This window comes from Prionailurus bengalensis, chromosome B2, assembly GCF_016509475.1.
Source record: "Prionailurus bengalensis isolate Pbe53 chromosome B2, Fcat_Pben_1.1_paternal_pri, whole genome shotgun sequence".
Classification (NCBI taxonomy): domain Eukaryota; kingdom Metazoa; phylum Chordata; class Mammalia; order Carnivora; family Felidae; genus Prionailurus; species Prionailurus bengalensis.
In genome coordinates, this window is record NC_057349.1 from 86,319,261 (window position 1) to 86,333,124 (window position 13,864).

A 13,864-nucleotide genomic window follows, 5' to 3' on the forward strand; every position below is an offset into this window, starting at 1 on the left:
TCAACACTAAGGATGTACAGTACAATGTGATGACTGTAGCTAACATTGCTGTAAGTGTTCTCATCAGAAGGAATTTGATTTTCCTTTCTTCTCTCTTTTTAAATTGTATCTATATGATAAGATAAATGTTAGCTGAACCTATTATGGTAATAATTTCACAACAGAAGCAAATGAAATCATCGTGATGTACATCTTAAACTTACACAGTGATGTGTGTTAATTATTTCTCAAAAAATTGGGATGGGGGGAAGATTCCCCATACACATGTTAAAACATAGTACATTCTTCTCACACAAAGCAACATAAGATAACCATAAATATGTAAGGAATAACTGCCTTAAAAATCCCAATAAAGGAGAACAGCATCTGTCATAGTAGGGCCTCAATAAGTTTGGTTAAATAAATAAATCTTTAAAAAATGTATGTGCATTCTGCACTGTAGTGATGATATATATTTATTTTAGACTAAATTTCTTTTCCCCAAACCTTTGAGTAAAACGAATGTTCTGGGAAGAATGCCCAATGAGATCTACAGTACTGTTTCAAGCCCCAGGTGGGAGACGCTCAATCGTTTGCCCTGAAGGGTTCAGCGGGTTTTAAGAGAGCAAAGCAACCCTCCCTCCCTCAAAAAGCGTATGTTTAAAATATTCTATGGATAAAATAGATGTATAAACTATGGCCTAATTTCATGCCTCTTCTATTGTAGCAATTACTAACCTGTATCTAAGCATAAGTATATTTTAAGTCCTGAAGACACTGATGTTTTTGTAACGGTCCTAAGTGCTATTAATCCCTGTCTCCTATGGCAGCTCAGGAAGTAGAAGAGTCTGCAACACTCTGGGCTACCTCTCTCTTCCTCCCCCCTAATCCTGTATTGTGCAGTTCACACAGATGTACATCATCCTCCCAGAAGGAGTAAGGGTCAGGGCAGATCATCCAAGCCCGCTTGGATAAGAGGGAAGGGAAGAAGAGGAAAGCCTAACCTGGGAAAGAATTCAGACCATGAAAATAATCAAGGAGTTACAATAGCAAGCACAAAGCATATACCTCTCCTGTAACCACTTTTTTTTTCCAGCTTCTGCACATATATGGACGAAGGAAGGTGACCATTCAACCATCTAACCATACAGTAAATTTGCCCCGTGGTAAAATGCTCAAGAAACATCATTTCCCTTCTTTTTCCCTTTCCTCCTCACTTGTTCTAGGCTTTTAATTTCAGGATGCTTATTTCCATTTCTATCTAATATAAAGAACAAACCAACGTTTTGCATTGTGAGGAAAAGTATTCCTTTTCGCTGTAAATTATGCAAAAAAAAGAGAATCATTTATGGTTAAACTAGCCCATGCTGATCTCAAGAGGCAGAACTGTGTGGCCAAGAGTGGAGCTGTGGAATCGGTCTGGTTGTGTTGCAGTCTAACGGCATCATTGACAAGCTGGGTGACCTTGGACAAATTGTTTAACCTTTCTGGGCTTCATATTCCCCTTCTCTAAAACTGGAGTAATATTTCATAGGCTTGTTGATAGAATGAGATTATGCATATAAAACCCTTAAAACTATGTCTGGTATATAGTGAGCACTCTTTTATGACTAGGTGGTAATATTATTAATGAGGTTCAAGCATGAGATCCTCCAATGGCTGGCCCTTGCTTTCTTCTGCTATGTCCTGCGTGTGTTTCATCACACTGCCTATCTCTCTGCTCTGCTGAAGCCAGATTACTTTTTCATCCCAAACTATATTATCTCTGTATTCCTTATCTGTGTTCATACAGCACAGCCTTGTCATCATTCAACATGCACTTTACACAACCTATTTTCTATCAAGCTTCAGCCAAGTAAAATTGCATGCTGCTACATTTGTGCCCCTAGCCAGACATTTAGTACAAATTTCTTCATTTCTCTTCCTTTCCTTCCTCCTCTTGACCAGGAGATCTTCAAGGACAGGAGAGTATTTGGGCCATGCTTTTAGCCATAGCACCTAGCAGCTGTTATATATAACACATTTTTTTTAATGTATGTTGAATTAAAAAGGGCTTAAGGATCCAGACTAGTAATTCTGAAGTCGTAAAATTCCATTTAAAGTATAGCCACAGGAATTGGCTCGGTGACCTCTTCTGGAAGCAAATCTTACTTATTACTATAAACTGCATGAAGGGATTGTCTTTATTTGTTCAAAATTCAATGTCCTTTAATCACATTTGTTGAATTGAATTAAGGAACTTACTCTTATCAATGAAATTCAATTTGGGATATATCTGAGATGTTTCTAACATCATTCAGAGTCCTTGAGAGTTTTCTTCTTTCTAAGAAAAGTAATGCTCCATTTGTCTACTTCCCATTCTTTCATTTATAAGAACAATATAGTGATTTTCTTAATAATTTGTACTATCTTTAGTCAATTGGTTCAACAATATATTTTTTCATTATATAAAACAAATGTCTCCATATTTTTGCCTTTTGGTAAATTTTACCCAAATTAACTGAAGTATCTTTCATAAATATCTATGGAACTTCTATTTTTCAAGTTGATCCTTTGCAAAACAACAATAACAAAAATGGCTTACCCTATAGTGATGACTTAAAAAATGCATCTGTGTTTGTGAAATGGTGAAATTAATGGATAGGATTTATACTTACTTCAAATATATCCCGAATCCAAACACTTCTCTGCATTATCGTTGCCATTAAATTTCTAACCACCATCATCTCTCAACTCAACCGCTACAGTTACCTATAGAGTGGCTGCTGCTTCTGGGCTCACATCTCTACTAAATGTTTTACAGAACATCTGAAATGATGTTTGAAAATTTTAATCAGATCATGCTAGTCTCTTGGTCAAAACCTTCCTATCTCCACTGTACCATGAATAAAGACTGGACTCCTTACAATGGTCAGGGAGACCCAACATCGCCTGGCTGCTATCTGCCTCTCAAGCCTTACTCCCCCACCAACCCCCACCCCTGACACTACTGTGCCCTGGCTTACTACACCACAGGCACCCTGGGATGTTTTTCTTCCCTCTTTGCACATGCTGTGCTTGTTCCTTTCCTGGCCCTTTGTACCTCGTATCCCCTCTCCTTACAATGCTCAGTCCTGAAGATGGGGCCCGAGTCCTTACCATTGCTCAGATGTAACCTCCTTCATGAAGCTTCCCCTCCCTGATTGCCTCTGCTCAAGATGACAATTCAGACCCATTGCTGTGGACCACTCTGCTGCTGACATCTCTCACTGTCAGCTAGTTCTCAGCATCGTGTGCCAAACGGCCCTGTTAATTCAGTCTGCGCCAGATCTTGGCGTTCCGGTCCACCAGTCTTTGCTGTTATGTACATTCCTACTTCTCTCTTCAGACTGACGCTTGGTTAAAGCAGAAGACCACAAAAACCTCTGTGGCTGAGTCATTTTGCTCCCAGCAAGCCCCATTTTGTTCTCAACACATTATCCATGCCACAAATAACCTAGGGAGATTTTAGGATTGTCAACTGGGCCTGTTCCAGCCTTAGGACTCTCGTGACACTACCGGGTCACCACATGTTGGCATGGGATTACTAAGCACAGCAATCTCTTCCTAAAAGCATAAGCAAAAACGCTGAGTGTTCTTTCATCTAGGAGTTTCTAAAGCTACTCCGCCGGGAGGTTTGGCCTCAAGAAGCTGGGAGGAGAAAACACAAGCCTTGGCAGGCACTTTCCCCATTCACGATGCTGTTTTCTCTCCACGTCTTGTGCCTTTGCCGCATGTGCACCACGAAGCCTTTTTCACTGTGATTTCAAACACCTTTACATATAATTATATGCAAACATATCATTTATGCTTGCTGACAAACATCAAGATGAAAAGTAAAAATAAATGAATCATTTTGTTTCATGCTTAAGTTACCAAACCTCTGGATCTCAGCAAGACCTCCAATAGTAGACTAATCCACAAAGTCTAGTCTTTATATATACAAGAGAACTAAAAGTATTTGGAAATATTTTCTTTCTCAAGACTGCCTGGCTTTAAGCCATATGTCAAAATAATCTTTTAAATGACAGAAAGTGAGGGTCCCATCCTCCCTCCACCCCACATCAGGCAGATGCCTTGACTGCCCTAGGAAGAAAGACAAGTATATAGGAAAGCAAAAGAAGAAAATGCCATATCATCATTTGACTGGCTTAGACAGAAATGTAGAGAATGGAAGAGAATAATTGTTTCCTTACATGTAATGCAAAAAAAGAGTATAAAGACAACTTCTTTAGATAAAACTTTATCAACAAAAATAATAACTCCATAACTTAAGTGTTATTTATTCAGCTAAGTAAATCATACCCATGATTTAGGAAATACACACATGCCTACACACACACATAGACACACACACACACACACACACACACACACACACACACAAATCGGAGTTGCCAAATAGATAAAGGAACCCAGGCCACTTGCTGGCTCTCATTATTTGCTCTCATTCTAGATAGGAGTCTAAATGTTTGATTTTTCTGACTTGCCTGCAAAAATCATTTTGCAAATATCAAGTAAGATTTGGATGGTAAAAACGAAGCAAGAATCACATTTCATGTTCAGACAAAAATCATAAAAAAAAATTGCACAGATGCTCTAATATCATAAAAGTCTGGAACCAGTTGAGATAGGTATGAATGAGCCTTCTCTATTTTTCTTAATTTATTAAATATGTTGATCTTTTATGTCCAGATTTATAAGCAACACATTACACATGTTGTATGTAATAATTGTGTTTGTCATTTTGCTCGTTTACCAGTTCTAAGCCCAAGTTATATATGGTTTCAACATAGAAATTTGATTTTACAAAACATTTCATTACTTTTTTTTATCAAATTGAGAGTCAATTTGAAATTATTGGAGAGGGGCAGAGAGAGTGGGAGTCACAGAATCTGAAGCGGGCTCCAGGCTCTGAGCTGTCAGCACAGAGCCAGACGCAGGGCTAGAACTCATGAACTGCAAGATCATGACCTGAGCTGAAGTCATGCTTAACCAACTGAGCCACCCAGGCACCCCAACAAAATTATCTTTTAAACAGTGTCCAGGAGGGGCATCTGGGTGGCTCAGTCAGTTGAGTGTCCGATTTCAACTTAGGTCATGATCTCATATCGGTGTGTTTGAGCTCCACATAGGGCTCTGTGCTGACAGCTCAGAGCCTGGAGCCTGCTTTGGATTCTATGCCTCCCTCTTTCTCTGCCCCCACCCTGCTCATGCTCTGTCTGTCTCTGTCTCTCAAAAAATAAAATAAAACGTTAAAAATAATTTTTAAACAGTGTCCCGGAAACCATGTGCAAGTGAAGACTTTTTTGAGTACACATTTTTAAGTCAGGTCTAGATTTGACCCCAGCTATACTTTCCAGCTTCTTATATAGATGATTTGTTTGAAATATCAAAACCCTGTCAAATGAGGATAATAAAACCCACTTTGAAATATTGCTGTGATGGTTAAATGTCAATCAAACACACCTAAAAAAACCTTCAACAGCTGCTGCAAAATATTGGCAAGCTATTCATCTACTATGTTTTATGCCTTTTAGAAAGAATAATTAGTTAAGATTGTAAAGACAAGACAAATGCCAGATCTGGACTCCATATTTTGATTATCTTTAATGTGTTTGAACCCAAGTGTAAATAAGCAAGGAGGTGGAATACTAAATTAGGAGAAAAAAAGTATTTTTTATTAAGTATAAGCCAAGGTTATATATAATCTAGAAAGATATATGGCTGAATTTTGCTTTAAACTCTACTGACCTTGGGGAAAAAATGGGTTAGGAGTTTGAGGAACATACAATGGGGCTGATGTATGTGTGTGCATGTGTGTGTGTGTACATGTGGGTATACGTACTGAGTACAGAATTCCTAACCACCACTCTTAGTATCTTCTGAGCATGAGAGGTTTACTGAGTATGTTCTATAGCAAAAAGACATTTTTGACAGGGAATACATTCATATACCCCAATTTGAGGAGGCACTGTCTTAAAGAGAAAACTAAATTTGGTTTTTATTTTACTTTAAATTATTCCATAGTTCAACTATATTTCTTCTCAGCTGGGGTCGTGTCATGGGTCAGTTCCCCACTTTGTATTAAATAGAATCTTTATGGGGCGCCTTGGTGGCTCAGTCGGTTGAGTGTCCAACTTCAGCTCAGGTCGTGATCTCACGGTCCGTGAGTTCGAGCCCCGCGTTGGGCTCTGTGCTGACAGCTCGGAGCCTGGAGCCCGTTTCAGATTCTGTGTCTCCCTCTCTCTCTGCCCCTCCCCTGTTCATGCTCTGTCTCTGTCTCAGAAATAAATAAATGTTAAAAGAAATTTTAAATAAATAAATAAATAAATACATAAATAAAATCTTTATTCATTATAGAATAAATACTTCAATCAGGTTTGAAAACATTTGCCTGTATTTATAGCCCATCAGGTTTGTCGGCAAGGATCTTTGTTCATTTGAGCTGTTGTAACAGAGGACCATAGACTGGGTGGCTGATAAACAACAGAAATTTATTTCGCACAGTTCCAGAGACTGGGAAGTCCAGGACTGTGATGCTGGCAGTTGAGTGTTTGGTAAGGGCTTCCTAGTTCACAGATGTCCGTATTTTCACTGTGTCCTCACATGATGAAGAGGACTCGGGCACTGTCTGGGTCCTCTTTATAAAGGCGCTAATCCTGTTTACCTCCCAATACCATCATCTTGGGCATTAGGATCTCAGCATATGAATTTGGGGGTCAGACGGATACAAAATTTCAGACCATACCAGCTGGCAAACATCAACATGAAGATTTAAGACATTTGGACAGATCATCTCATTATTTTGGTGTTAGTTTGTTAAGCATCCAGATAATTATAGACAACCAGATGATTCAGTAACCTTTTGTCTTATTTTTTTTTTGTTTTTGATTTTCTGTGCTATGAATACCATTTATTCTGTAGGTGGAAAACATAAAAAATAGAGACCATGAAATATATTTGGTTAACAAGATATGTTATTTCCTTAGAGTTTCAAACGTCCCATTCATTCTTTTTAATAATATTTCTCTTATTGTATATTCAAATGACTTGCACAATTCAATAGCATTTTTCTAAAACTTAAATGAAATAATAAATTTATGTAAGCAAAGGGCACAATAATATATAGAGAAAGATCTATGTGTTTGAGGTATGTGATTTTTTTTTAGTGTTCTTTTGGTTATTTAACTACATGTATAGTACAACCAGCACATTTAACTAACATACTTTTTTTCTTTCTTTGTTTCCCAACAGGCTTAGAATGTAATAATTCAAGAATTTTATAATACAGTTGAGTAGCTTAACAACTGTTTATGTGCTTCCCATGGTATGTTCTCCATATGGTAAGTATATGTTTACTTTGATGCTGGCTTGATTGTGACAGAAATATGTTCAGTTAGAAGTTATAGGTAACCTAGGATTATTTCAGAATTATTATAAGTTAAAACCCATCCAAAGTATAAAATAGTTGTAGAAGTTTATCTTATATGTAGAGATATTCTATAAATTTAGATTTAACATTGTATCAAAGTTAATTTTAATATAATTGTCTATCATGGTAGAATAATATGCCTTTGAGGTTTAGTTTTAATAAATATTATACTTAATATCCCCAATATTTCTATACTATTCTTTAGTTTTCTGTAATTTTTTAAAATATTAGACTTGCAGAATTTTATGCTAAAGTATTAAAATTTCTTGAATTGTCTTTTTAAAATTATGATATGTAGTATCATTTCAAGGTCAGGTCAATTTCTTTCTATATTAGTTATCTTTCCAAAAAATGGTTTTAGTTTTGGCAACATAATACCTACACCACTAAATCACTTGTGTGTGTGTATGTGTGTATACAATTTCTTTAATAAGCTACATAAAAAAAGGAGAATAAAACTAGTCTTTGCTTGGTAAAGGGAACTCTTACTATTAATTTCGCATTGCTGAAAAGTAAAGAGGGGAATGAAAGGCTGGGAGACTATGCTGTTTTTGAGTTTAGTACTAAGCTGAAAGTACTAACTCACAGGGAAGGAAAAGAGGCAGCCCACTACCTTTTCCTCACAAAAAAATGAGCCATGGGGCTCCTGTGTGGCTCAACTGGTTGAGTGTCAGACTCTTGATTTGGGCTCAAGTCATGATATCTCAGTTTGTGGGATCCAGCCCCATGTGGGTCTCTCTGTTGATGGCACAGAGCCTGCCTGGGATTCTTTCTCTCCTAGCTCTCTGCCCCTACCCCTGCTTGCACACACTTGTTCTCTCTCTCTCTCTCTCTTTCTCTCTCTCTCAAAATAAACTTTAAAAAAAACGGGGGGAAAAAAAGAAAGAAAAGCCATGAACTAGACCCATTCATAATCAGAAGTGTTCCCAAAACTTATGGCATGGTTAGGCCATCAGGAGATTCTGTTCCTTAACAACACCTGATACTGTCAGACCTGTGATACTCATCCTAAACCTTACTCTCCATTCTCCTGGCCATTTCCTTGCTGGAGCCCCTGTCTGAGCATCTAACATCTATCACATGTGATTTGGAACTTAGTGAGGCTGATCTTTCCCTACAAAAGCAGGAGGATGAGGTGGGACTGATTATATTGTGAGGGCTGGAATAATTGCGGGTAGGTTATTAGCATGCCATTTCAGAGCACTGAATGCTTTTTGACACAAAATATAATTTAATATACAATATGTGATTCTAAAGCAGTGTCATCTAATAAAAATATAATGTGAGGCAAAGATGTAATTTAAATTTTTCTTGTGGCCACATTTTTGAAAAGTAAGAGAAGCAAGTAAAATGGATTTTAATAATATATTATATTAACCCTCTATATTCAAAATATAACCCTCAACATGTGATTGATGTAAAAAAATATATTGTGACCTTTTACATCCTTTTTTTTCCATACTAAGTCTTTGAAATCCTTTGTGTACTTAAAGCACATATCAGTTGGGATACTACATTTTATTGGGCATACTTGATCTGTATTTATATTTTATATAATTTACAGTTGAAAAAGTAGATCCACAAAGCCCAGTTGTCCCACACATACTAAAGCATTCCAATAACTAAATTCAGTATCCATTTTTAAATTTAAATTAACCAAAATTAAAAGTTATTTCCTCAGTCACACTAGTCACATTTCAAGTAATCAACAGACCCATGTGGCTAATAGTTACCATGTTGGACAACTCTTTTCCAGAGAAATGTGGACATAATGCCATAATTCTGCTACCTAATGAATTTTGTAGGTTTATCTCAGAGCACACCAATGAAACCTATAACTTCAAGTTTTTAATGAGAAAAAAAAAGTCAAATTCTACACTTCTGACCAAGAATGAAATTTTAGCCAGTCTCATCTGATCCATGAGAGATTATAGATAAGAAAGTATACAAGGTCTAAACCTTGAAGTTGTAATGCACATTGGAATTTGTTTGATTTAAATTTGCTTCAGTATAAATACTCTGTTGTAACTGAAGGAATTACCTGATCACAGCCCTTTTCATTACAATGAGTGACTAAAAAGCAAAGAGTAAAATAATTGTTTTTTTTAAATGGCTCTATGAAATATACTGTTAAAAGAAAGAAAATATAAACTTCAGACCTATAAATCACATGTCTGATGAAGGATCTGTATTCACAAATTATAAGGAACCCTTTTTAAAACTTAACGAAAAGACAAACAACAACTCAGTTTAAAAATGGGTAAAGATGAATTTGCCAAAAAGATGTATGGGAAGATGTTCAACATCATTAGTCATTAGGGAGATGCAAATTAAAACCACAATTAGATACTACTAGACACCTATTAGAATGGATAAAAAATTTTAAAAATCTGACAATACTAAACGCTGGTGACCATGCAAGAACTGAAGGGATTCTCATTCGTTGCTGATAGGAGTTCAAAATGGTGCCAACGCTTTGGAGAATTGTGTGCCAGATTTTTGTAAAGTCAAATATACACTTAACCATATGATTCAGTAATCCCATTCCTAGATATTTACCCAAGTGAATCGAAATTTTATTTTACACAAAACTCTACATGTAAATATTTAGAGCAACTTTATCTGTAATTGCTAAGACATCAAAATAACCAAAATGTTCTTCCGTTGGTGAATGGATGAACAAATTATAGTATGTCTGTGCAATGAAATACTACTGAACTATAAAAAAGAAAGAATTTTTTAAAGAAATGTTGATTTATGCAATATGAATGTTAAATGTATTTTGTTAGGTGAAAGAAGACAGACCCAAATGACTGAACATTGTATGATTCCATGTGTATGAAATACTAGGAAAAGCAAAATATAGAAACAGGATACAGATCAGTGGTTGCCAAGGTTTACAGATATGGGAGAGCTGACAATAAAGTGATAGTGTGAGGAAATTTGGGGAGTGCTAGAACTGTTTTGCATGGTACTGCAATTCTGGATAAATGATTGTGCGTTCATCAAAACCTATAGGACTGTACAACACAGAGTAAGCTATACAGATGCAAATTTAAAATAAGAAAATAAATAGGATATTGAAATATCCCAAGATGGAGTACAGACGGTGACATATGAATCTAACCAAATTACAAATGTAAAACATAACCTCTTTTTTCATGGGGAAAAAGGATCTAGCCTCAGTATCTTTGGGGAACAGTCTTTTGACAGGACAAGCACTAAAATGAATAATGTTAAAGAGAAAATAATTATATATAGACATTGTATACTATTTGATAGTTCTCCCCCCACAAGAGTACAGGTTAGTAATTATGTAACTACTTCACATGCATATTAGGGTGGAACACATGAATAAATAAATAGTTGACAATGGAAGCTAGGGTTTTCATTGTCAGTGAAAGAAGTTACAAATAAGCAAAGGAAATTAGCTACAATTAACCTTATAGTGCTAGGTTAGAGACAGATCTATCAACATGAACTCATTTTCACTTTAATATACCTGCAGATAGGTATAAAAATAAACGTGGTGGGGTGCCTGGGTGGCTCTGGCGGTTAAGCGTCCGACTTCGGCTCAGGTCATGATCTCACGGTCCGTGAGTTCGAGCCCCGCGTCGGGCTCTGTGCTGACCGCTCAGAGCCTGGAGCCTGTTTCAGATTCTGTGTCTCCCTCTCTCTCTGCCCCTCCCCTGTTCATGTTCTGTCTCTCTCTGTCTCAAAAATAAATAAACGTTAAAAAAATTTAAAAAAATAAACGTGGATATATGTGCATACATGGGTATACATACTTAATATTTATTAGCTCTACCTACTGAAAAGTTTTAACACCATAGTAACAATGAGCATACCTCATGCCCAGATTTTAGTTACTAAATACCATTCTCCAATAAAAACAAAACCCAAGGCCCTAAGAGATATGGCAGGAAAAATACAACATAAGACCGAAGTATCTTCTAGTGCCAGAGTGTGAAAAAGTGGCAAAAAAAAAGTGGCATGTCACTTTGACTGGGGCATGTCAAAGGACACAGGAGCTAACCAGAGAGAGTTCCCAGTGATCAAAACTGAAACACTTTGAGCAATAGAATGATTATATTAAGCTATAACCTAATGAACAAAATAAATGTTAATGAATTCACACTGATGCAAATGAGCACAAGATTTGTATGGAAACCAATCTGACAATCAATTTCATATTTAAAAATAAAAATAAAATTAAGATAAAAAAATTAAAAATGAATAGAAAGATAAATGAGAAGGGAAAAATCTTCCTTACAGAAAAATTCCAAATAATATATATTGCCCATCCACCTACGAGGAAGTGAAGCTTAACTCCTCTTTCCCTTCCCATGAAGGTAGTCTTTATGCCCCAGAGAGCATGGAAATGTGGGAAAAGTTAATTTTCCCATGGAAAAATTTGGCAGATACTACCTTCATCGAGTGGTCAAGGATAGCATCTCCAAGATAAGTTATGTCGACCCCATGTACCCTGGTGTGATGTGATGAGTGCACTTGATTTCTGTGATGTTCTTTCCCCAAACCCAGAGCTCCACTGTAATCTTGAGAAAAATACGACACAAAGTCAAATTGAGGCATGTACTAAAAAATACTTTACCACATTCTCCAAAAGTTTCAAGATCATGAAAGACTGAGAAACACAGCTAAAGAGATGAGAGAGATATTATGACTCAGTGCAATGTGGTAGCCTTGATTTGATCTTGAAACAGAAAAGAGGCATTAGTGGAAATATTGGTGAAATCTGAATAAAACCTGTAGCCTAATTAATATTATTTTGCCAATGTTCTTAGCTTTGACAAATGTACTATGATTGTGTTGATAGTGGGACAAGCTGGGTGAAGGAATCTCTACACATCCTGGCAACTTTTCTATAAATTATTATGTTATTTATAGATATATTTATATGTCTATAAATTATTATAAAGATCTTTGAAAATGAATTCTAAGCTTTTAATACTTGGTTGGTGATAGGGGTGCTTGGGTTGCTCAGTTGGTTAAGCGTCCTGCTCTTGGTTTCAACTCGGATCATAATCTCACAGTTTCGTGGGTTTGAGCTCCACATTGGGCTCTGCACTGACAGTGTGGAGCCTACTTGGGACGCTTTCTCTCCTTCTCTCTCTGCCCCTCCCCCACTCACACTGTCTCTGTCTCTCTCAAAATAAATAAATAAACTTAACGAAAATATTTGGTCAATGATAAATCTACTTTTAGAAAGATTCTTCTCATATATAATATAATCATTTCTACCCCCACAATAAGTATATTTTGCCATTTTTGTCTGTCTACTCTGAGTTATTAAGAACCTCTGCTCTTTATTTGTCATAAAAGTGTTCTTCATTACTTAAAATTTGAGAATTATAAGAGCTCTTCACATATATTTGCATTTTTAACAATTCCTGTTGCTTAAACCATCCAAAATTATGGTTGTTTAAATTTGTAATGCTTTAATTAAATTTAATTAAAATTAAATTGAGCCATTTGGTGACATATTATTTGGCAAAACAGCCTTGCTTGTCACAGAGGCACAGCAACCTGACAATCATTATGACCAGCTGTAGTTTTTATTACATAAATGAATATATGTTCAGATACAAAAAAATCAATAAATGGTCAAAATAACTGTAATGCCTTTTTGAAATTGGCATAGCGAAGGTTATGTGTACTTTATCTAACATAATGATATTACATTACAAGGCCAAAATCCCCTCAGACTTCTTTAAGAGTTTAAAGGTTTCTTTGTTCACATAGACATTTCAGCCTTACAGGGAGCATACAAAGTAGGAAATTCAAATAACATTCTTTAGTTACAAACAAGAAAAGAAGACTCTTCCAGGTTAAGTGACTTGCCTAGAAGCAGGCAGCTAGTGAAGGGCTGAGCATCTATGTAGAACACACCTTGATTAACTCTTAATTCTTGACCTTTACACCACATCATGAAGTCCACACTGTATGGAACTGTGCTTGTTACATTCTTGTTTTTCTTAACTTCCAGAGATAACCAAGGTCTTTCCCTTAATTTAAAATCAATGTTAACAAATTGTACACCACTAAAAAAACGTATTGTTTACATGTAAAGCAAAAAAATTTTTTTTTCACTTGAAATATCTATTTTCTGTTAACTTCAAAATCCTACCTACATTACTGGATTGGAAGCCAATGTGGCCACCTTGTGTGTATTATACACGAGTATGCTTTCACTTTAAGGAAATCTAATGAATGAAGACAAAAGTCACAAAACACATAAACTGAGAAGTGATTTTTTTTATTATAAACTTATCATTTGCCTCACAAAAGCATTTATCATGTATTTTCTTAGATAACAATCTTCCCTGGTACAGTGTCATTAGATTTATACATAGTATTTCAGGAGAAATAGATTCGTTTTATAAAGCAAAGCAGACCTTCCCTTGGACATTG

The 13,864-nt window shown here is 36.1% G+C and overlaps 1 protein-coding gene across 3 annotated transcripts in view; it reads left to right on the plus strand.

The window, feature by feature from the left end:
• FUT9 (fucosyltransferase 9) overlaps positions 1–13,864 on the plus strand; it is a 199,542-nt gene that overhangs the window by 96,621 nt on the left and 89,057 nt on the right. For 2 of the 3 annotated variants that reach the window (XM_043591962.1, XM_043591963.1), the window contains exon 2: positions 7,255–7,343. In XM_043591962.1, coding sequence (XP_043447897.1) covers positions 7,325–7,343 — 19 coding nt within the window. In that variant the 5' untranslated portion in view covers positions 7,255–7,324. Of the gene's footprint in view, positions 1–7,253; positions 7,344–13,864 lie in introns of those variants that run through there. The other variant, XM_043591964.1, reaches the window with a different exon arrangement.